The sequence below is a fragment of the Chrysemys picta genome, chromosome 6 (genome assembly GCF_011386835.1).
Source record: "Chrysemys picta bellii isolate R12L10 chromosome 6, ASM1138683v2, whole genome shotgun sequence".
Classification (NCBI taxonomy): domain Eukaryota; kingdom Metazoa; phylum Chordata; order Testudines; family Emydidae; genus Chrysemys; species Chrysemys picta.
Genome location: NC_088796.1, coordinates 110,609,426 through 110,632,156, shown reverse-complemented (window position 1 = coordinate 110,632,156; position 22,731 = coordinate 110,609,426). Strand labels below are relative to the sequence as shown.

Genomic DNA, 22,731 nt, shown 5'->3' with positions numbered 1-22,731 from the left:
AAAAGGCATCTTCTGAATTTAATAAGATGATAGTTCATATGGGAAATTCCACCATATTTCTTTTCTGAGTGTTAACCTGACTTCTCTGGTGATTAAACATAAGGGACCACATTTTCAGAACAAGAAGACTAGGTTCATGCATTAGGCAACTTAGCTATCTGAACAGCCACCATTTGATCACAAACTTTTTGTATGCATAGCAGTGCATGACTTTTTTGCACGTAGACCTTAGTACTCTTTCTGAAAACTTGGCCTCAAGAATTTGATATAGTTCAGCTACAGTGACTTGCAATTATGACAAATTGTAGTCTTCATGGCTAGGGTGCACTTAGATAATAATAATTAATGAACAGGCTGCTAATAGGTTACAAACTATTTTTTAAAACGATATTCCAAGTGAGTTGTGCTCTTCAACATTAACATACTATGACAATTGATACAATTTTGTCACAGTAAAATAATGCATAATTAATGGCAGAGGCAAAGTAAAAAATATATAATTTCTCACTATTGTCACAATAACGTTATGGACTCTGCTGCCATTCGTTAACAATTCATTAGTATGCTTTGATCTAGTCCTCTTTGAAATGAGACTTGACCAAAGCAAACTAGCAAAGTGTTAATGCACAGCCGCTGATCAAACCAAACAAATAAATTATGAAGGCGTGGCCAAGAAGTCCTGGGCAAACATCTATTAGTAAACTTCGTTAGAGTTCAAACAGTGATGAATTCTTTACGGGAAAACTAGTTTATTTTCTGTAGGTTCTCACCCTGAGATAATAAAAATTTTTCAAAGCATTATTCATTGGGTACATCTGCACAGCAAAAAAAAACAACCCCATGGCAGTGAGTTGCAGAGCCTGGGTCAACTGACGTGGGGTTGTGGTACAGAGCTAAAAATAGCAGTACAGACATTCCTGCTCGGGCTGGAGCCTGAGCTCTGAAATCCAGTAGATGGCTAGTGGCCTAACCTTAAAATTGTTATTGCTCACACAGTACCTATTCTTTGGCAGTTTCACAGGCAAAGAAAAGTAATGCTTTAGTTATTGAGATCTGTTGGACAGTTATTGCATACCTTTTCCAGATGTGACTATTTGACTGGTTTTATATCTTCACATGTGTTTGTTTATTGGCTAAAATACTAATTCCTATATACATTTTACTTTTCCCCCATATTTTGTTTATTTGTTTTTGGTAAAGATGCCACTTTAGAAACCTGATAACCTGAAATGATGTGGAAGGAAGAATAGGGAGATATAAACTTTGCCTTAGCTGTAGCTGGTCATTCAGATTTTATCATTCCTGCCACATTATTTGAGAAATAACTATTCTAAAATATAAATAATGTTCAGCTTTTTGCATGCCATCATGTTTTGCCTGTTAGCATCCCTAAGGTTTTCTACTTGAACACTTAAAACAAAATTCCACGTTTCCATTTTTTCCCCCTGTCATGCATGGCAGAGCTGTTACTGATATGGATGCTAGAAAACTCCTATGGTCACTTCTGGCCTCAGTCCACTTCCTTGGGGAGGACTTTACTAGAAATCTGGTTATCTATCCCTCTGCTAGATGGTGAAAGCATAATCTGGGAAGGCAAATAAAGCGTGACCTAGTCACATTTATGTTGAGCATTATATTTTATGATGCATTATATTATATGAAGACTTTTTAATACGTTTTTAGGGCACTGGCCCTAAACTGTGATGCTCCATTGGATGATAAAAATGGAGCAGAGTCTAAGAATTGGAGAGCTGGTAAACCAGTTCGAGTGGTGCGCAGTTCCAAAGGACGAAGGATCAGCAAATACGCCCCTGAGGAAGGCAATAGATATGATGGCATTTATAAGGTACACAGTTTTCTGCTACCTACTTCATTGCATTTTAAGAGGAAAATGCTGTTCAGATTCTAATGTTTGATAGCCTTTATTATTACATTGGAAGAAAGTGAACATGGTGTCTTAGTAAAGATTATGTAGCTTAGCTCATTCTGTATTGAAGACTATTTGAAATTAAAGTATTCAAAGCAAAAAAACAGTAGTAGAACATAGTAACAAGGATATATCAATCTAAGTAGATAAGCTGTTTTTACAAACATGGACAGAACCAAACTGATCCCTGGGAATCCATTGATTTTTTTTTTTTTTTTAACCCCACGCCTCTCAAAAAAATCTTTCACACACTTCTTAAAATCCTAGCATCTAGCATAAGAATGTATATCACTGAACCTACTGTTCTACATTTATCAAAATAACCATTTGACAGTGGAGGGAAAAGAAGATTTAAAACTGTAGTGTATATAATATGAATCAAGTCTTCTATGTTCTCTTTGATCTATATACAGTATGACTATTTACGTGTGTTTGATGGTTTATGGTAAAACAATGAAAATCCAGTGAAGTGAGAACATTCAACTTCTGGCAAGATTTGCTTGAATTTGATTTGGGGACCTAGTATGACACAATTTTATAAGCTGTTGGAGAAAATACATAAACTAGTACTGGAACTATTGTGATTTAGGTGGTGAAATATTGGCCAGAAATTGGAAAATGTGGATTCTTAGTTTGGCGTTATCTTCTGAGAAGAGATGATGTTGAACCTGCGCCTTGGACCTCAGAAGGAATAGAACGGTCAAAGAAATTGGGTCTGAATGTACAGGTTAGAATCTAAATTCACAAACTTGTTTCAACGTTAGACTCAACTTATTTGAATAAAACTTAAATTCTAATTGTAAAAAAGTCTCAGTTAAATTCCATCCCCATTCTTCACATACTCATTGTGGTAAGCTCACAAAATATTTAAGATTTCCAGCAGTTTAGAAAACATTACAATATTTCGGCAAAGCAGGAAGAATTATGGCTGGAGCTTTGGGCCTGAACACTGAATTACCTTGCTTTTATGTGTTTGTCACTATTTGAGAGCCCAGTTGGACAACTATTTCTCATTTTGAATACTACTCATATGAGTTGTTTCATTGTTGCTAAATGGAGCCTTAAATGCATCTCCCCTGATAACTTTGAAAAAATATGTCCCTGTGTCTGTTATTTTTCCCAACTTTGTACCCAATGACTGTGGAGTTCCCACAGAGAGGCCAATCTCTCAGGATTGCAGAACCTCTGGGCAACTGGAAACTCATTTCACATGAGTTTTTCCCCACCCCCCAAGTAGCTTTGCCAACTCCCTGTTCTGGAGCTGGGAAGATTCAAGGCAGTATTGCCTTTCTCAACAGGCCAACCTTTTCCTTGGATGGATTACCTTGTCACAGAATCAGCATCTTCAGCTTTAACTCTGTGGTTTGTGGAGTTTGGAAGGCCATGGATATCTTTCACTGGATTGGTCCCTTTTACATCAAGCTTCATCAGATTTTATGACTGAATTGCAATTCCCTAAAAATAGATGTTACACATGTAACTTCATTTTCTTGCTTATGTGAGTCCTTTGAAATTATTTCAATGTGTAGGTTTTGTGGTTGAAGTTTTCTTTGGAAATGGACATCCCCATATTCCAGCAGATTTTGTTTTATCTTTTAAAAAAATAAATCTTTGTTTTTCTGTTTAGTATCCAGAAGGTTATCTGGAAGCCATGGCTAGTAAAGAGAAGAAAGATAAGGTTAAAAAGCAAACTGTGAAACAGGAGCCAACCAGACAGAGCAATGGAAACCAGAAACGGTCGATTGATAATGGTATGTCTTTTTATTTTTTTGACACTAGGTAGAGTTCTGTCAAGTTGTATATATTTAAAGTCAAGAATATGAAAACTGCTAAGAAAACAGGAAGCCATTTGGGATAAGAATGTGAAATAAGAAAAAATGTTAGTGAAGCAAGTGTTCAACTAAATGTAAAGGAGAGGTTGGTCCTCATAGGATCCTGTTCAGTGCTGGGCCGGGGAGAAAGGATAAAACTGTACGAGAAAAGAAAATACTGTATAATTTTTCTCTCCGTTCCTAACACTTTTTCTATTTTTTCAGAAAGAAAAAAAATGAACAGTCTTATGTGTAGCCTTGTGCTGCAGTCCAGAATAAAGCTGAATAGGAAAAAATTATTAAAGTTTTTCACAAATAAGATTCCTGTTTAAGACTTGTAGATGCTTTGTGTTCCCTTCTTAATAGTTGAAACTAACACTCTGCTCTTATTGTGTCTGCTGATAATATTTTTCAGTAGGTATAGAGGAGCCTAAAAACACATCCAAAACCATGAGAATGGGAGATGGAGGGAAAGGAGAGGCTTTTCAGCTAACCCAGCAACAGCAGTGGCTGATAAGAGAAGACTGTCTGAACCAGAAACTGTGGGATGAAGTGCTTGCTTCACTTAAGGAAGGACCAGTATGTTTGCAGCTTGCTTATATTATTCTGCATTTTTGTGTCAGTGGGAATTTTAGCCTACATAGTTTGAAAGAGAGATTTTATTAACTCTTGTCTCATACTTGAAACACACCCAATGCTAATGGGGGGTGGGAGGGGGAGATTTATTTATTTATTTATTTATTTATTTTTACGCAAAAACTCAAATACAGTTGCGATCTCTGTCATCTTTTACATTGTGAATATATGTCCTCTGTGTGATGCAGGCATGAGAAATAAGACATAAGAAGAAAGATAATGCTTCTCAGTAATACTGTCTTTACTTAAAGTAATTGACAGGAAATTTAATTTTGTGTTCTAACTCAAAAAGGAGATGATAGAGAAATGCTGGGAAGAGAAATGCCTGATGTGGATAGTCATATCCAAAGGTTCAGATACCAAGTTAGTTTAAAAAGTACACACATTATTTGTGGTAGTGTATGTTTTTATCTCTCAGGATAAAGATTGTTTAAGGGCCCAATCCTGCAGCTGTTAGTTGGGGGCAATCCCTATTCACATGATATGGGGCAGCAAGATCAGTCCCTAAGACAGCAAGGATGTATGTAAAACACAGTGTACAGTATAAGTACATAAAATGTTAAGGAAACAACAAGGGATAGTCCAGGGTGGAGAGACAAAACCCCAACATAAAAATTCCACAGATCTTATATCCCTTCAAAAGGGTAAGTGCAGAATAAAACCACCTCCCTCTCCAAAATATACTGTATGTGAACATTAATGTTCATGACACTCTGGGTGGTAGTTATTTTACCCAATTTACAGATTGAGAAACCAAAGCACAGAGAGTAAAGCTGAAGGTCAAAAATCAAGTCATGAAAAACTAAGAAATGTTATGCCTTCCCCAGAGCATCTCTCTGCCTCCCAATTACAAATTCTTTAAATAATAAAAATGCCAAAAAAAAAAAAAAGCCCACCTTTGCCCTACATGTTTGGCTGTAATACTACTGTATATGAGTAGCTGGTGATAGTCCATGGGTACGTGTGTTTGATATCATCAGTAGTCGTTTCTTCCCATCTTCTCATTCACCTTTGCCCTTTTCTGTTTGTTTCTCTTCTCTTCCTCCCTCCTTTCCTCCTTATAACTCTTTGCATCTTATTTTTTTTCTTTTTCCCCCTCTACCTCTGCTTTTTCCCCATCCCAGCCTCCCTTTTTCTTTCCATCTCACCTCCCTCTTCTATATCTCTCCCTCTTTGCCCTCCTTATTGTTCTCCAAGCTGTAGTCATCAGAGGATAACATGAGCACACCTGAGTAGATATGGGTGATGTAATGTCCAGTAGAGGACAATATTTATGGGAATAGACACACAAAGAAAATGTATGGGTAGTAATTAGTTGATTAGGTAGATCACTTTGAATGTGTAGATTGATATAGAAATAGTAGTAGTCTATAGATTGATCCTAGAGAGAAAAAAACCCCTAATGTTAATAGAGTACACAAACACTTTGCAGAGCCATTGCTCCAACAGCCAGCTATCAGCAACTGTGTTAAATGCCTGGATCAGTATTTGGTACCAATCAGTCCACAGTATCTATATTTGTCTTCTTCAGGAAAGTCTAAACTCCTTATATTAGCCTGTAACTAGCTGGTCCTTCCAGACACACTGAGGGAAAGGAGAGAACAAAAAACACTAGCAAATCTCTAAAGAAAAGGGACTTCAGAAAAATCCAAAGCAGGAAAATAGGATGCCTAAAAATGAACACCAAAAAAATAAATGTAGTCAAATTAGTAAAGTTTGACTACATTTATTTCAGAAGCATTTTGGCTGTAGAGCAGTGTAATAAGTAAATTGGTCCCGCTACTTCCCAAATACACCTCTATCCCGATATAACGCGACCTGATATAACACAAATTTGGATATAATGCGGGAAAGCAGCGCTCCGGGGGGGGGGGGGGGGGGAGAGGGGGCTGCGTGCTCCCGTGTATCAAAGCAAGTTCAATATAACGTGGTTTCACCTATAATGCGGTAAGATTTTTTGACTCCCGAGGACAGCGTTATATCGAGATAGAGGTGTATTTGGGAAGTAGCGGGACCAATTTACTTATTACACTGCTCTACAGCCAAAATGCTTCTGAAATAAATGTAGTCAAACTTTACTAATTCTGGGTCACTGAGAACGAAAATGATGCTTAAAATTGATGATTGGCTCTAGTTTTCAAGATATGCTATTGGGTCAGTATATACGACCCTTGATTTGGGAATGGTGGAGGATAAGTGAGTTATAAAGGGAAGGGATCTCAATTTAAACCAGAAATGACTAAAATACATCTTTGACTGGATCTATGAATAAATCTCTGATTGGGTTTGGACAGTACTTGCTTTTTAGGCAAAACAATGAATGATGCAATCTGAAGCTGGTATTGCATCATACATGATATGAATTGCATCATGTTATTCCTAGAAGTCATGGATGATACAATCATAACGAAGCTTACATCACTCTGCTGAACAAATTGCCTATATCAGCTCTAGAAATCATACAGTCGTGCTCTCTTATTTGTCAGTGCTTGATTTTCATAGATTCATAGATTCTAGGACTGGAAGGGACCTCGAGAGGTCATCGAGTCCAGTCCCCTGCCTGCATGGCAGGACCAAATACTGTCTAGACCATCCCTGATAGACATTTATCTAACCTACTCTTAAATATCTCCAGAGATGGAGATTCCACAACCTCCCTAGGCAATTTATTCCAGTGTTTAACCACCCTGACAGTTAGGAACTTTTTCCTAATGTCCAACCTAGACCTCCCTTGCTGCAGTTTAAACCCATTGCTTCTGGTTCTATCCTTAGAGGCTAAGGTGAACAAGTTTTCTCCCTCCTCCTTATGAAACCCTTTTAAATACCTGAAAACTGCTATCATGTCCCCTCTCAGTCTTCTCTTTTCCAAACTAAACAAACCCAATTCTTTCAGCCTTCCTTCATAGGTCATGTTCTCAAGACCTTTAATCATTCTTGTTGCTCTTCTCTGGACCCGCTCCAATTTCTCCACATCTTTTTTAAAGTGCCCAGAACTGGACACAATACTCCAGCTGAGGCCTAACCAGAGCAGAGTAGAGCGGAAGAATGACTTCTCGTGTCTTGCTCACAACACACCTGTTAATACATCCCAGAATCATGTTTGCTTTTTTTGCAACAGCATCACACTGTTGACTCATATTTAGCTTGTGGTCCACTATAACCCCTAGATCCCTTTCTGCCGTACTCCTTCCTAGACAGTCTCTTCCCATTCTGTATGTGTGAAACTGATTTTTCCTTCCTAGGTGGAGCACTTTGCATTTGTCTTTGTTAAACTTCATCCTGTTTACCTCAGCCCATTTCTCCAATTTGTCCAGATCATTTTGAATTGTGACCCTGTCCTCCAAAGCAGTTGCAATCCCTCCCAGTTTGGTATCATCCGCAAACTTAATAAGCGTACTTTCTATGCCAATATCTAAGTCGTTGATGAAGATATTGAACAGCACCGGTCCCAAAACAGACCCCTGTGGCACCCCACTCGTTATGCCTTTCCAGCAGGATTGGGAACCATTAATAACAACCCTCTGAGTACGGTTATCCAGCCAGTTATGCACCCACCTTATAGTAGCTCCATTTAATTGTATTTGCCTAGTTTATCGATAAGAATATCATGCGAGACCGTATCAAATGCCTTACTAAAGTCTAGGTATACCACATCCACAGCTTCACCCTTATCCACAAGGCTCGTTATCCTATCAAAGAAAGCTATCAGATTGGTTTGACATGATTTGTTCTTCACAAATCCATGCTGGCTGTTCCCTATCACCTTACCACCTTCCAAGTATTTGCAGATGATTTCCTTAATTACTTGCTCCATTATCTTCCCTGGGACAGAAGTTAAACTAACTGGTCTGTAGTTTCCTGGGTTGTTTTCATTTCCCTTTTTATAGATGGGCACTATATTTGCCCTTTTCCAGTCTTCTGGAATCTCTCCCGTCTCCCATGATTTTCCAAAGATAATAGCTAGAGGCTCAGATACCTCCTCTATTAGCTCCTTGAGTATTCTAGGATGCATTTCATCAGGCCCTGGTGACTTGCAGGCATCTAACTTTTCTAAGTGATTTTTAACTTGTTCTTTTTTTATTTTATCTGCTAAACCTACCCCCTTCCCATTAGCATTCACTATGTTAGGCATTCCTTCAGACTTCTCGGTGAAGACCGAAACAAAGAAGTCATTTAGCATCTCTGCCATTTCCAAGTTTTTTGCAAAGGGACACATTTCTGTTTAGCTAAAGTGAGCAGAGATGCCTCGGACTTGTGTGAACAGTGCAGATAACTTCTGCTGTGTTTGTGGTGAAGTGACTTTTGCATCACAAAAGCGCAGTATAACCACTATGGTTAAGAAAGCCTATCGCCTTTATTTTGGCTGCAAAATTGGAGATCAGGACAAGAGGTGGGCCCCACACATATGCTGCAACACTTGTGCAACAAATCTTCGCCAGTGGTTGAACAGGAAAAGGAAATCTATGCCTCTTGCAGTGCCAATGATTTGGAGAGAGCCAACAGATCATACCAGCAATTGTTACTTCTGCATGGTGCCTCCAGTTGGGAAAGGTGTGTCAAAGAAGAAAAAGTGGACTGTGCATTATCCAAACGTTCCATCAGCTATACGCCCAGTACCCCACGGAGAAGGACTGCCGGTTCATGATGCACCAGAATCATTCTCACTTGAGTCAGACGAGGAAGAGGATGAAACTTCTGGTCCTTGAACCATCAATGTCACAGGACCCACATTTTCTCCCATCCTCCTCCTCTGAACCACACCTCATAACACAAAGTGAACTGAATGACCTTGTCAGGGATTTGGAACTACCCAAGAGTAAGGCAGAGCTGTTGGGCTCCAGACTACAGCAGTGGAATCTCCTGGCAGGTGATGTTAGGGTTTCCATGTTCCGTGACCGTCAAAAGGATCTTGTCTCATTCTTCTTCATGGAAGGTGATCTTGTAGCCTGCAACAACGTCGATGGTGTGATGGCAGCCCTCAACATCGTTCACGATCCAGATGAGTGGAGACTGTTCATTGATTCATCGAAGACGAGTCTTAAAGCTGTTTTACTGCATACTGGCAATGTTTTGCCATCAATTCCAGTTGGTCATGCAGTCCATATGAAGGAAACCTATGACAACATGAAACAACTTTTGAGGTGCATAAACTATGACCAACATCAGTGGCAGCTTTGTGGTGATTTGAAGGTTGTTGCTCTCTTGCTTGGTCTGCAGACTGGATACACAAAGTACTGCTGTTGTCTCTGCGAATGGGATAGTCGTGCAAGAGATTCCCACTACATCAAGAAAGATTGGCCACTCCGACATTGGAGCCTGGGAGGAAAAGTGTTCAGCATCCACCACTTGTTGAATCAAGGAAGATTTTGTTACCACCTTACACATCAAGCTGGGTCTGATGAAGAACTTTGTCAAGGCCATTAACAAAACACAAGCAGCTTTCAAGTACCTCTGTGGAAAATTTCCAAGGTTAAGTGAAGCTAAGATAAAGGAAGGTGTCTTTGTTGCTCCTCAGATTCGTGAACTTCTTCGAGATGATGCAATTGACCATGCACTGCATGGCAAGGAAAAGACGGCATGGAAAGCCTTCCAGTTAGTGGCAATACATTTTCTTGGAAACAACAAGGCAGACAACTACAGGTTATTGGTGGAAAACCTCCTCAAGGCATACAAAAGCCTTGGTTGCAACATGTCACTAAAGATACATTTTTTGTACTCTCATCTAGATTTTTTTCCACCGAACTGCGGAGCAGTGAGCGACGAGCACGGCAAGCGATTTCACCGGGACATTGCAACAATGGAGAAACGCTATTAGGGCAAATGGAGTCCATCAATGCTTGCAGACTATTGCTGGACAGTGACAAGAGATGCTCCATTTAATGAGTACAAGAGACAAGCCAAGAAGTGCCGAGTAGACACTGAATAGGACTAAACTATGTACATAATAGTTTTTGCCTTTTCTTTCATAATAAATTTTATTTATATAACCCTTTTGCTGATTTTTAAAGTGTTACATAAACAGGACAGGTGAAATATTATCATGTAAAGCCAACCTTAAACACATGAAAAGACCTAGGTTTACAATTTATGATTAAAACTCTACTATCTACACAATATACATAGACATAAAATGTAAAAACTTAAATATCTTAGAAACAGTAGCCAATCAGTTGTTTTAATTGTCATATTTGAATTCAGCACATCAAAATACATAATAAATAGCACATTTTATCTCTGAAGCAGACGACTTCTCAAAAATTGTAGACCAGTGTTATTAACATGAATTCTGTGAAAGCAGAAGCACCTGTAGTTCCCTGTTTTTCCACTGAAGATACCTCTCCACTACACTGCTGCTAGACAAGTAGCTATACAGGAGCTGAGATAAAGTTATGAGCCATTTTCCTGTGTTCCCTCCAAGGCATGTGTATTCACTTTTTTTAAATGACTGGAGAGGTTTGACTCCTAAAGTTATACATTACACAAGGGTATAGTGACATGTATGTGTAACAATAGAAAATACTAGCTTGTGGGAAATCCAGTTACTGGGAAGTAGTTTTCCTCTAGATTCCTACCTATAATTTTGACACTGCCTGATACTATATAAATTTCCATACAGCTCCCACTAATGTTAATGCAGCTAGCTCTCTGCACTGAAAATGGACCTCTTGACCATTAAAGCACACTGATGTCTACTGTTTTCACTTGTACTGTATATATGGCTCAGTTTGAATCAAATAATTCTGATATTTTAAAAAAATATTTTAAAGGTCTATATTTTGTGTAATCATAGTTCCAGTTTTACTTCTATATGGAGTGAGGAGCTCCTGAGCAAATCAGAGCTAGAATCTGCATATAAGGTCTACTGTGCTTCTAAAATACCCAATACAAATTTGCCCCATCCCAATGGGTTGCTTTGGAAGACTGAGATGTAAGGATGAACATTTACGTTTGCAGAGTGTTCTTTTCATCTGTTTTCACAGCATAGAAGAAAGTAATTAAACTAGCCACAATCCTTGTGTGAGTACAATAGCAGGTGCAGAGGTGGCTTGCTCCAGGAAAGGGTTAGGTGCTTTGCTCCCCTCTGTGTACAGAAGTGGAGATCACTTTGCTAGAATACTGCACGTCTGTGACAAAGGGAGCTTCAAAAGGGAAGAATGATCACTTAATACAGGTACATAACTTCCCATGTTTCCTGACCCCTGCTGAGAATCGCTAGGTCTTACTGTTTTAACAAACATTAATGTGGAACTAGTACTTTTTCATAACCTTGGTTCTCTGGATTCCCAGGAGGATTTGGAGAAGCAGGAAATTTAGCATGGCCGTGGACCAGCTTCCTGGCCACTCCGTCAAGTTGTATTTGTCATGGGTATGAAGGGTTGAGGAAGACTTAACCCAACCAAATATCCAAAATAACGAATTTAAAGCCAATTGAAAAAACAAAGGTATAACAAGTTCAGTGTTTATTATTTATTATTAATGTGCTTAGCATTGTTCTTCCATAAGAAGTTTACAATCTAAGAAGAAACAGTAAATAACAGTTCAGTCATGCAAGCATGAGGTGAGCAGAATATAGAAATAGATAACATTGGCACAAGGTGAGTGCATGGCTATATTAGACACACAATATTTCTGCAGGCGTAGGAGCAATACCAGTGGGCTTTTTGGGAGAAATGTGCAATTCAGACTGTCTGGTATGAAAAAAGGAAGCTAGAATATAAACAAGCTAACTATGCTTACCTACAAAATCAAGCTGTCATGTAATCCTATTTGGAGAAGTGTAGTGTCTTGGCACTTGTGCAAAATTATTAATCAGCACTAACTCGGGAACTCCTGGCCTGCTTAGAGCCCAAGGCTTAGGAAAAGAATAACATTTATATAAAATATGGATGAACGTAGAAGCTGTCATATGAGAATGGGCTGATCTTTGTGCTTTTTCCAAACACTTATGGGCCCCAATTCTGTTCTCAGTTACTCTGGATTTACAGCTGTGTAAATGAAAGCAAAATTTGACTCACCAGGTTTAAATTTGTACATATTTTAAGTAGGCGTGATTACTACAGTAGTTGGGCAAATGATTTGCCCTTGTTAAAAACTGCATTAGCTACAGTAATTTTTAGACAATCCGCACAAGGCTATTATTCGTTCTTATGTGTTTGCCATGTTCATGGATGTGCCGTTAGTAGAACGTTCTCATCCCATTTTTTCTTTCCTTTGCCCTACACTAGAATTTTCTGAAGAAACTGGAACAATCCTTTATGTGTGTCTGCTGCCAGGAGCTGGTTTACCAGCCAGTGACAACAGAGTGCCTCCATAACGTCTGTAAAGTAAGTACAAACTCTGTCCTGCTCTGGATTGAGTTTCTGGCATTGAGGCACCAGTCAACTGAGCCAATCTATATTTTAGCAAGACAATAATTATACCAAGCATTCTGACCAGGGAATGCAATAAGTTTGCTCCCAATTTGGTGTGATTATGGTTTATTTTAAATGAGTAATCCGTATTTTCTTCCATTTTATATATTTTTTAAAAATGGAAATGCATTAGGTGGTGGTGGTTGTTTGTTTGTTTGTTTGTTTGTTTGTTTTTAAACTGACGTGTCAAACTTCCTTTAGTGTTGCTCCTTGAAATCAGTGAAATTACACTAGGGACTAACTTGGTCCAATAGCTAGACTTTGGCACAATAAGACAGACCTAATTTCATCTATTTAGGAAAGAACACAGCATATCAAATTCTACAATAAATTATTAGATAAAACAACACAATACAAATTATATTGGTTCATTACCTGAGTAAGTTATGGTGTCTTAACACTATTTGATGGGCACCCATTGGGAAATTATATTAAATTTGTAGATTTCAACGCCAGAAGGAATCATTGTGATAATCTAGTCTGGCCTCCTGTATAACACGGGCCATAGAATTTCCCCAAAATAATTCCTACACTAGAGCATATCTTTTAGAAAAAAATCCAATCTTGATTAAAATTTGCTGGTGACAGAGAATCCACCACGACCCTTGTTAAATTGTTCCAACAGTTAATCACCTCAGTGTTAAAAATGTACATCTTATTTCCAGTCTGAATTTGTCTAGCTTCAACTTCCAGTCATTGGATCGTGTTATATCTTTCTCTGCTAGATTGAAGAGCCCATTTATCAAGTAGGGCTTATAGACTGTAATCAAGTCAAGTCCTTAACCTTCCCTTTGTTAAGCTAAATAGATTGAGCTGCTTCAGTTTATTGCCATAAGACTTCATATACATAACCTTCATATTTTCAGACTTGAAGACTTGGATACCAGACAGTTTATGGAATCCAATGTTTACTAGAATCAGTAAAGACTTTGCATATACAGAGAGAGAGAGAGAGAATTTGTGTATAGAGATGTATCTATAGACACATACACTGCATTGTACATGTCACATCTGCTTCTGTTATATCAGTTATCTCTGTTGCATGCGTTTTCTCTGCCAATATGTTTTTACATGTTAGGTATGTGGTCACAGTTCAAGGGATGTGCATGCCTGAGAATAGCTCTGCCATTGCATTGGAGAGATAGGTTATTGATTTACTAGCTCTGTAGAAGAACAAGAATTTGGTTTAACTGTACTTGGATCATTATATCTTCCAAGTACAAAATTTACTCAGTTTAATTTTTAAGACTAGTGTTAGCACCTTATACAACACAGATCACTTATTTATTATTATTTATGATATGCTAGCACCGAGAGATCCTGAACAAAAAATAGATTCCATTGTTCCAGATGCTGTACAGACACTTAGGGTAAGGCACAGTGTCTTCCTAAGAGCAGCAGGCTATCAAGACAGGGAGAGGCACCCCTCCCCCAACCCAGTGCAGCCAGAGCCTAGCCGGAGCTGCCATGGCTGGAGAGAGGCGCACCTCCCCAGTCCAGCCCAGATCTGCCGGAGCTGCCGTGGCCCAGGAGAAGTGCCTCTCCCCTGGCCCCGAGCTGCGGCAGCGAGAGAGGGTTGGGGGGAGTCCTCTCTCCCTGCTGCAGCCCCCGGGGCAGCCTGCACCCTCAGCCAGAGCCCTCACCCCCCAGCTCTCTTCCCGAGCCCTGAGCCCCCTCCCGCACCCCAATCTCCTCATCCCCGGCTCCACCCTAGAGCTCGCACCCCTAGCCAAAGCCCTCACTCCCTGCCACCCCAGCCCTGAGCCCCCGCCCACACTCCAAACCCATTGGCCCCACCCCCACCACACATCACCTCCATATTGGTGCACATAACAAAATTCATTCCGCACAGGGACGTAAAAAATTAGAGGGAACGTTGGCCAGGACTATCATGATGGGGTGAATAAACAGAAGTAAGGGAGTGGAAAAAATAAAGGAAAGAGAGGAAGGGAATGAAGAAGGCTGGATAGATGGTGAGGATCCCAAAGGACAAGGATAATGAGGGTGGCAACAGAATGACCATGAGGGAAGAAAACAGTGTCCAGAGTTCAATTGTAAAGAACAGTCTGCTGCTATAACTGCTGCCCAGGAGCTGAGATTCTCCTTGCCCCTGCTGCTCCCAGAGGCTGGCTCTGTTCCATGAGATTCTGCTCTGCCTTCTCCACCCACATGCCTAGGGAAGGACAAAAAGGGGTCACTTGGAGACCTGGGGACAACAGAAAGGGGAATAGGATATTTATTTGTAAATGTTTGGTATAGATTTTGTGGAATACCATGTGTATGATTATTCTACATATCCCCCTTGAGGATTGAATATTGGGATCTTTCATAAAGATGGAGTAGATGTGGACTGCATGTTTTTTGTTTTGTTTAGTACTTACTCCATTAGATATTTGCCCTGGATTTTTTGTCTTGTATACAATTAGTACACTTTATTTATTTATTTAGCGTGTGCATAGTAAGCTTAATAAAAATAAGTTTTAAAAAAAGTATTTAAATAAAAAAAATAAGAAAGGAAGAATTAGGGAAGAATTTGCAAAGCCCTAGCAAGTTCATAAAAGTTTAGATATAAGCTACAACTGCGTATTCAGAGTCATAGCTTGAAATGAATGGCTGGGATGTTTGAGAAGTTTAGCAGGAATGCTAAAAAGAATCTGCAGACGGAGCTCTCCTACCCGCAGAGAGGCGGGGGGAAGTGGAGTCCTTCTCTGGTGACCTGTACTTTCATTCATGCCAAACTTACTGCTTGTAATGTAGCCAAGAACAGAGTTCTTTGTTGTCTTCCTCTGTATAACAGCAAGAATGTGTATCAGAAGACTTAGTAACAGCTTAGTAACAGTTCTAGCTATGCTGAGCGCTATGTTTGCTCCCTAGTAGTTGCTTAGCTAGTTGTTCAGCACAAAGAAAAACTGTAATTTTCTTTCCTTGCTTGTCTTAGAGCTGTTTACAGCGCTCCTTCCGAGCTGAAGTCTTCACCTGCCCTGCCTGCCGCTATGACCTTGGGAAGGGCTACACCATGGTTCCCAACAAGATACTGCAGACACTACTTGACCAGTTCTTCCCTGGGTACAGCAAAGGACGATGATATGTTCAGCTCCTACCTGACTTCTCCCAGTGACTATAGACAATAAAGGAGAATAAACATGGGAAATTCAACAGTGGACCAGCCAACTTGATGGGACTCAACATATTGTCACATTCTGAAGCAGCTCTCTTCCCCCTACAGCCATCTCTTTTGTGTAGTGAGAACTCAAATTCTCAGCTGTCTTTCACCATCAAAGGTAGTCTTTGCCAGTTGACAACTAGTTTTTAAAACAGAAAAACAAAAGCCTCAGCTCTGACTGGTCAACTGTAGCTGATGCTTAAATTATGTTGGGTTTTTGTAACTACCTCAGGACAGAGGAAGATAATTTGTGGGGATTAAAAGAAGTTCAGTGAAGTTTTAGCTACACACTGCCTCCTGAATATTAGTTGTGCCTGGTCCAGGCAGTTTGATTTACAAAACAAAACAAAAAAAAAAAAGCAGCACTTAAACCAGTTTGATTAAAGAACAAAAAATTCTGTGGTGTGCATAATCCTTTTTTCTTTTTTTCCCCATTATGCTGCATTTTTTTCTTTTTTTTTTCTTTTTTTGCAAGAACAGGCTGATTTTTAGTCTATTTTTGTGAGCTTCATTGTGCTTTTTCTTGTATCTTATGCAAGTTGACTACTAATGAGAACAATATGAATGCATTGTTGCTACATTAGTGTAAAGTGATCTGTGTTTTTTGCACTTAAGGAGGGTATTCAAGACACTCTAGTTGTGTAAAAAAAAAAGAATTCATATGAAACAAGCCACTTTTGTATTAGTTAAAACTGTATGCTTTTAGTAGGACTTGTATCAGTGGCAATACATCTACTCAGCATTGAAGGCAGTGCTAGCTTGGAGACAGTTCAAATCGCTTCATATTGTGATCTGAAATTTTATATACAGTATATTCCCCCAAAATATACATTAAATATTTTATGATTCAGAAAAAGTTGCTAATTATTGTTGCTTTGTATTGTAACAACCATGTAGCCTAAATCATATTTAACAAACAAGTACTTTTTTGTAGTAAATGTTTTCTTGAGGTGGGCTTTTTATACTTAAAACGGGGTATTATATGAACTTGCATTTCAGATGTTGGTAACGAGGACAAATGAATAGTCACAGTCTGCTTTAAGGACAGAAGAACTTAATCCATTGTTGGTAGGTTTAACAGATATCTAATGGTCTCAAAATGTAATCTAAGGTTTGCGCTAGTGGGAAGTTTTCACTCTTAGAGATACGTTTCAGACCAAGGATTTAAAATAAACCCAAACCCTACTTTGATTGGGGTCTTCTTTTTATATCTTGGCAACAATGAGTTCAGTCGTTTAACATGTTTGCTTTCCAGAGTCACAACAGAAGAAATCTAAATGTGAGAGACTACTCAGTTTGTCTTATGAAAAGTGGAGGAGAAACAAATCACCTAACCCTTCTATTATTAGTCCTGGTATAGGTATCTGATAAGCTTGGAATAGCATTACTTTTAACCCATTCAGCAGGAAAGTAGTAATATGTTTGACCTTTTATTAATTTTATGACCTTTTATACGTCTGTCTAGTAAGTAACATTTCTCTTTCATTCCAGGAGATAGAATTTCCACTGCAAGTTTACTAATGCAAAATGTACAGCCACCACTGTTAGATATCCCAACCCACTCTCCCTGCCCAAAAGGCTTCTGTTGAGCAAAAATTTGAGGAAATAGGATAATTCTCCCTTTGACTTTTTCCTGTACTTAACATAGAATGAAATTGGTTCCAACGTCATCCTTCAAACAGACCTGTGAACATTGAGGCTCAGACTTTCAAAAGAACCTTAGACAGATGCCCAAATTCCTTTGATATTGACTGAGTTTCTTTAGGTTCTTTTGAAAATGGTAGCCTAACTATTCTTCTGGTTAAAACCTTCACTGATTAGTAATATATTTTCATTGTAGACAGCATGCCCCCTATAGTGAAGCAGTCTACAATAACATGACATGTGCAAGATGCACGCACTCAATTCTGCACTATTTCCAAGTGAAATATAGGTCCTGTAAAGTCTTTATGGTACCTTTTGTGATAGCCTTACCTGTCTGATAATTAGTAGCAATTAACACTCATTTGACAGTCATAACAGAGATTCAGAGACTAACGTACTCAGAGACTGAGTAATAAATATGCCATTTTAATATTAAAATCTTCTCAATGCCATAAAACTTTTCAATGGAGAAAGAGAAATCTTCAGTAATAGTCTGACTGTTTAACTGTAGCTTGTTACCATTGTTCCTAAAGCTTTTCCTGAAAGTTCATATTGTGTCTCAAATTTAGATGAATGAATAAGGTGAACAATACTTCTTCAAATCTGAAGTGAAATTAAATTTAAAACAATCTGAAATTGTGCATTGTACCAAAGCACTTAATAATATGTTCCAAGTTAGGCTTAAACTGTTTGTGTGCAAATGCCAGTGATTTCAAATAAGAACCGCACAGAATCCAGTTTTATAAATAATTGGAGTGCCTAACTATGCAAAAAGCAGTTCTTAAGTTTCAATTTAACATTTATTTTCCTAATTCAGAATAGTATGGGGTTTCACTAGCACTTCTCCCATTATCATCAGTTCGGTGTAGTGGCTGGCTTAAGGGAGTGCATGACTTACAAAGCCAGGCCTAGGAAGTTCTGCAGTTTAATTAGTTTGGGCACTAGCAGTTAGCAGGAGAAGAACCTACCACTAAAATGGTTAACATGATACATTTCTAATGTTTTTATACGATTGGATTTGGGAGGAAATCACACCAAGAACAACCATATCTTGTATCCGTACTGGACAGAACAAAGCCCACTTGATGGGAAGAAACTCAACGTGACAAGGCCTCTTCAAGAAGGGCAGTGCAACAACTGAACAAGGCCCTCTAGAGCTGGAGTTTGCTTTCAACCATATTTACAGGCCAATGTGCAGTGGTATTTCATGTGCTTTTTATAATAATTAAACATGATTTCATTTTGGTGCCCCAAGTGGCTTTTACAGCTAATAACTTTGGAATTAAGAGTTAGAATTTTCAGACACCCACTTCTAAGGTCTCAGGCTATCAGCACAGAGGCACCTGCTAGACTGATTTTGGTGTCTCTGGATTTAATAAATGCAGAAACTGTTTGACTACTTAATAGGAATTTCTTAATGTGCCACACTTAGTTTTAGCAACACATACTCCTTATTGGCAATAAAACCTGAACTGAATTTACTCACGTTTATGACAATATATTCTTTCTATTTCAACTGGCAACACCAAAATAACCCCTGCAAGGTTAGTGCAACAGCCAGAGCTTTTAGAGTTATGTGCCTCTTGTAGAAACACTGTTCAGGTGCAACTGAAGGTTCCCATACAACTGTTCGCTTATATTCCAGTAACAGTTGGAGTTTTCAGTACTACTTTGCTAAGCAATGTGCGGACACTTGGCAAAAGTCTCTGTCCTGAACTTTGCAACGTAAGTAAGCTCCATTATCATTTAGAGGCACTATTAGGAAGGCTTAAACCTCTTTACTGGTTGTTGTTAGAGGTATATTCAGTTAGATTGTTAGGCAAAAAGATTCTTTTCCCCAAGAATCTGGCAAGCACAGACAATACTGAAAGGGGTTTATTCACGGTACCAGGAAGACTGACAAGCAGCTTCAAAAATATGGTGCCACAGTGGCCAGTTATATACATTCTCTTATAAATTCATTTTCATTTATCTGTACATACAGAGACAGACACTGTTACAAGTTAAGAGAGAACCCTGAACAAAGATAAAAATAAGAACAGTATGTAGATATAGAGGTCATCCTAATTGCATCAAACATCTGTGACCAGGGCCGGCTCCAAGCACCAGCACAGCAAGCAGGTTCTTGGGGTGGCCAACGGAGAGGGGCGGTACATCCGGCTCTTCAGCGGCGGGTCTCTCGGCCCTTCTCGGAGGGAAAGACCTGCTGCCGAATTGCCACCGAAGAATAATGAAGCGGCGGCGGTAGAGCTGCCGCCGATCGCGGCTTTTTTTTGTTTTGTTTTGTTCCACCGCATGGGGTGGTAAAAACGCTGGAGCCGGCCCTGTCTGTGACTACCTTGCGGGGGAAGGAGGCAGGGTGGGGGGTAGGGATGAGTGCTTACAGATAACCGGTGGGCTGTGAAGGGAGGGTTTATTCTGTTCTAAGAGCTGAGTTACTGGGCGGGCATTGACCATATAAGCTTATCAATTGTTTACAGGTGTAGGTGTCCTTGCTACCAAATGCTACTGAAGCATTCCTGCTTGTTTTGTGGTTTCTGTCTTAGCTGTTAACTAAATTTTAACTTTTGCCTGACAAGATGTTAATATATCAAAGATATAACTTATGGTGTTTTCCAAATTATAACACAGCAATCCAATTCTTGCAGAAGTAATGGAATGGTACTACTAATGCATCTTTGATATTGAGGATCACCTTTAGTAAATCAATTCAGAAAAGATGCAGTTGGCTGTACAGCCTAAGATGGTGGTGGCTGTCTGGGCCGAACGGGCATTGCTACTGAAAAATCTCCCATCAAAGGCAAGAAGGGTTGCATGGGCACCAGCCGTGGAGCACCAATAGCTATACTACTTGAAGAAATATGGGTAAGCTGTTTTCATAAGAATCTAGATAGATTAAGGATCCATAATTACAATTCAGTACTCAATAGTACCCAAATACCTAGGAAAGCTGAACATTTCCTGTGGTTTGCAGGTCACCCCTTCTGCTGACAAAAAGAGGTTTCTCTTCCTTGCCCTCAGCGGGGCTCTTCAAATAGTCTCTACATCTTCCCAACATTCAATATTCCAATTTCCTCTACTGTGTCTTACTCAGGCATCTATAAACCTTTCCCTTGATCCCACAGATTTCTGGGGCTGGTGTGATACATCCATTCTTTCTGTGAATCCAACATCCAGATCTTCTGTTTCAGCTCTCTTCCACTTCACCTTCTTCTGCTGCTAAGCTGCCAGAGAAGCCATGATTCTTCTCTTCTGCAGAAGTTGATGAGATTTGCAAAGTGAAAGCATTGCACACCTTTTATGGCAGGCACAGTGCACTGCTTTTGGTTGGAAGGTAAGGGAGGCACTCAGAGGAGGGGAGGGGAAGGGAGAAAAGGGTCCCTGCTTCTGTCTTAGCTAAGCAATACCTTCCTTTCACTGCCACCATGTGCACTTAATTCTTTGTGAGGAAAGTATTGGCTTAAGGAACTGTGTGGAGGCAGGAAGCCACAGTCATGAGGCCTGTAGGCATGTCTAAAAACAAGGACAATGGGTTTAGAGACTGTGGAACATGTTCTGAGATCGGGATATTGCCACTCATTGAGGTCAGACTGTCATCTTACAAATTACCTAAGTTGCTGTAGCTCCAACTTGGTCCCAAGGATGGGGTTAACCTTAGGGTTGCCAACTCTGACTGAAGCTATTCTGGGAGATTTTCCTCCCCAACATGACATCATGTCATTTTCTTAAAATATCCTATTAACATTTCCTGGATTGCTTTCAATAGTCACTGGGCGATCAGTGCCAATTCCAGGAGACTCCCGGCCAACCCTGGAGGGTTGACAACCCTTGTTGAAAAGTTCTGGCTTTCTGTGAAAAGCTGGGTCAGGGAGAAGGAGCTGAGGAATGCTGAGTATGTAGGAAGTAGCCTGAAGAATCGAGCTGAAACGGCTGGAAATGAAACATTTTCTCCCTGTCATGGCAAAATGGCAAGTCCCAAGTAATAACTTAAGCTTTATCTGAAATGAGGATTCAGACCAGGTACATCCATTGGTATCCAGCCATGGCTGTTGCTGCAGTGGTGCAAATTCCTAGTGCAGACAGACAAAGACATTGCTTTCATGATGGGGTTCGTGCCTGCTTCGAACTGTGCAGTGATGCAATCTACAGTAGAGCTTTTACATCAGGGCAGTTTCTTGAGTGGCTGTGATCAGGTTTTTTCCCTGCAGCAGACCAGGCCTGCGTTATAGCTCTTCTTTACTAACTACATCCATTTTAGTAAGAGCCAATTCTATTATTCTTGCTGGAAAGAGAGAGGACTCTGAAATTTAACACAGCTGAGTTCCCCCTTAATGGACTGGTGGGAACATCTTCCCTTGCTGTTCACATTGGAGCAGCTATTGCAGTTTGCTAGCAGTCCTTTCCTCTCTTCAGCCTCTCCCGCCTGGCAAACACCAGCAAAAAAAAAAAGGGACGTCATTTTCCAAAAATCAAAACAGGCGCTGTACTCATCCACTTCATTTGCTAAGCAATGGCATTAAAAAAAAAAACTTGCTGCTCTGGTCACTACACTGACCACTTGGCAAGTTTTTGCATATAGTCCCATACAACCGCTCCCATTATTCCATGGAAAGTATTTGCCCCACTGTGAATGAAACCGCTTCTCTGACTAGTAAACTTTAAACTTGCAGCTGTCTGAGTGGCTTTGTATTAGTTAGGTAACTCCTGTCTGTAATATAAGTAAATGGCGTATTTTTCTCCATCCTGTGTGCCAGACATGCTGGGTCTCTTGTTTTGAGGCAGCACTGTGCTAGCTGCAGTGTTACATGAAAAAGGTCTCTCTTTGCATTGATTCAGCTTTGCTCATTAAAACAGTTAATGTACTGCAGCTCAGGAGTGAGGTACTGTGGCAGAGTTTGGTGGGGAAACCTGTACAGCTCATGTATGTACTATGCAGACCTCTACCTACTGCTGTCACTCTTACTGTTATAGATAAGACATTTCATCCAGTTTGCTTACAGCATTTTGTACCCTGGAGACTTGAGACTATTTTCATTTTACAACCCATGTACTGAATTTGAATACAGCAAAACCTATTCTACGTCAAGCAAAATAAAAGCAAACATTTTCAGTGCTATGTAAAGTATAAGTCTGAAATTT

General features: G+C 39.6%; 1 protein-coding gene across 4 annotated transcripts in view; it reads left to right on the top strand.

Moving 5' to 3' along the window:
• UHRF2 (ubiquitin like with PHD and ring finger domains 2) overlaps positions 1-16,804 on the top strand; it is a 172,753-nt gene extending 155,949 nt beyond the window's left edge. For 2 of the 4 annotated variants that reach the window (XM_065550542.1, XM_065550544.1), the window contains exons 11-16: positions 1,684-1,846; positions 2,517-2,654; positions 3,555-3,678; positions 4,154-4,317; positions 12,600-12,698; positions 15,724-16,804. In XM_065550542.1, the coding sequence (XP_065406614.1) occupies positions 1,684-1,846; positions 2,517-2,654; positions 3,555-3,678; positions 4,154-4,317; positions 12,600-12,698; positions 15,724-15,870 (835 nt within the window). In that variant the 3' untranslated portion in view covers positions 15,871-16,804. Of the gene's footprint in view, positions 1-1,683; positions 1,847-2,516; positions 2,655-3,225; positions 3,426-3,554; positions 3,679-4,153; positions 4,318-12,599; positions 12,699-15,723 lie in introns of all 4 variants that reach the window. The other 2 variants (XR_010588899.1, XM_065550543.1) reach the window with 2 other exon arrangements.
• The last annotated feature ends 5,927 nt before the right edge of the window (positions 16,805-22,731 follow it).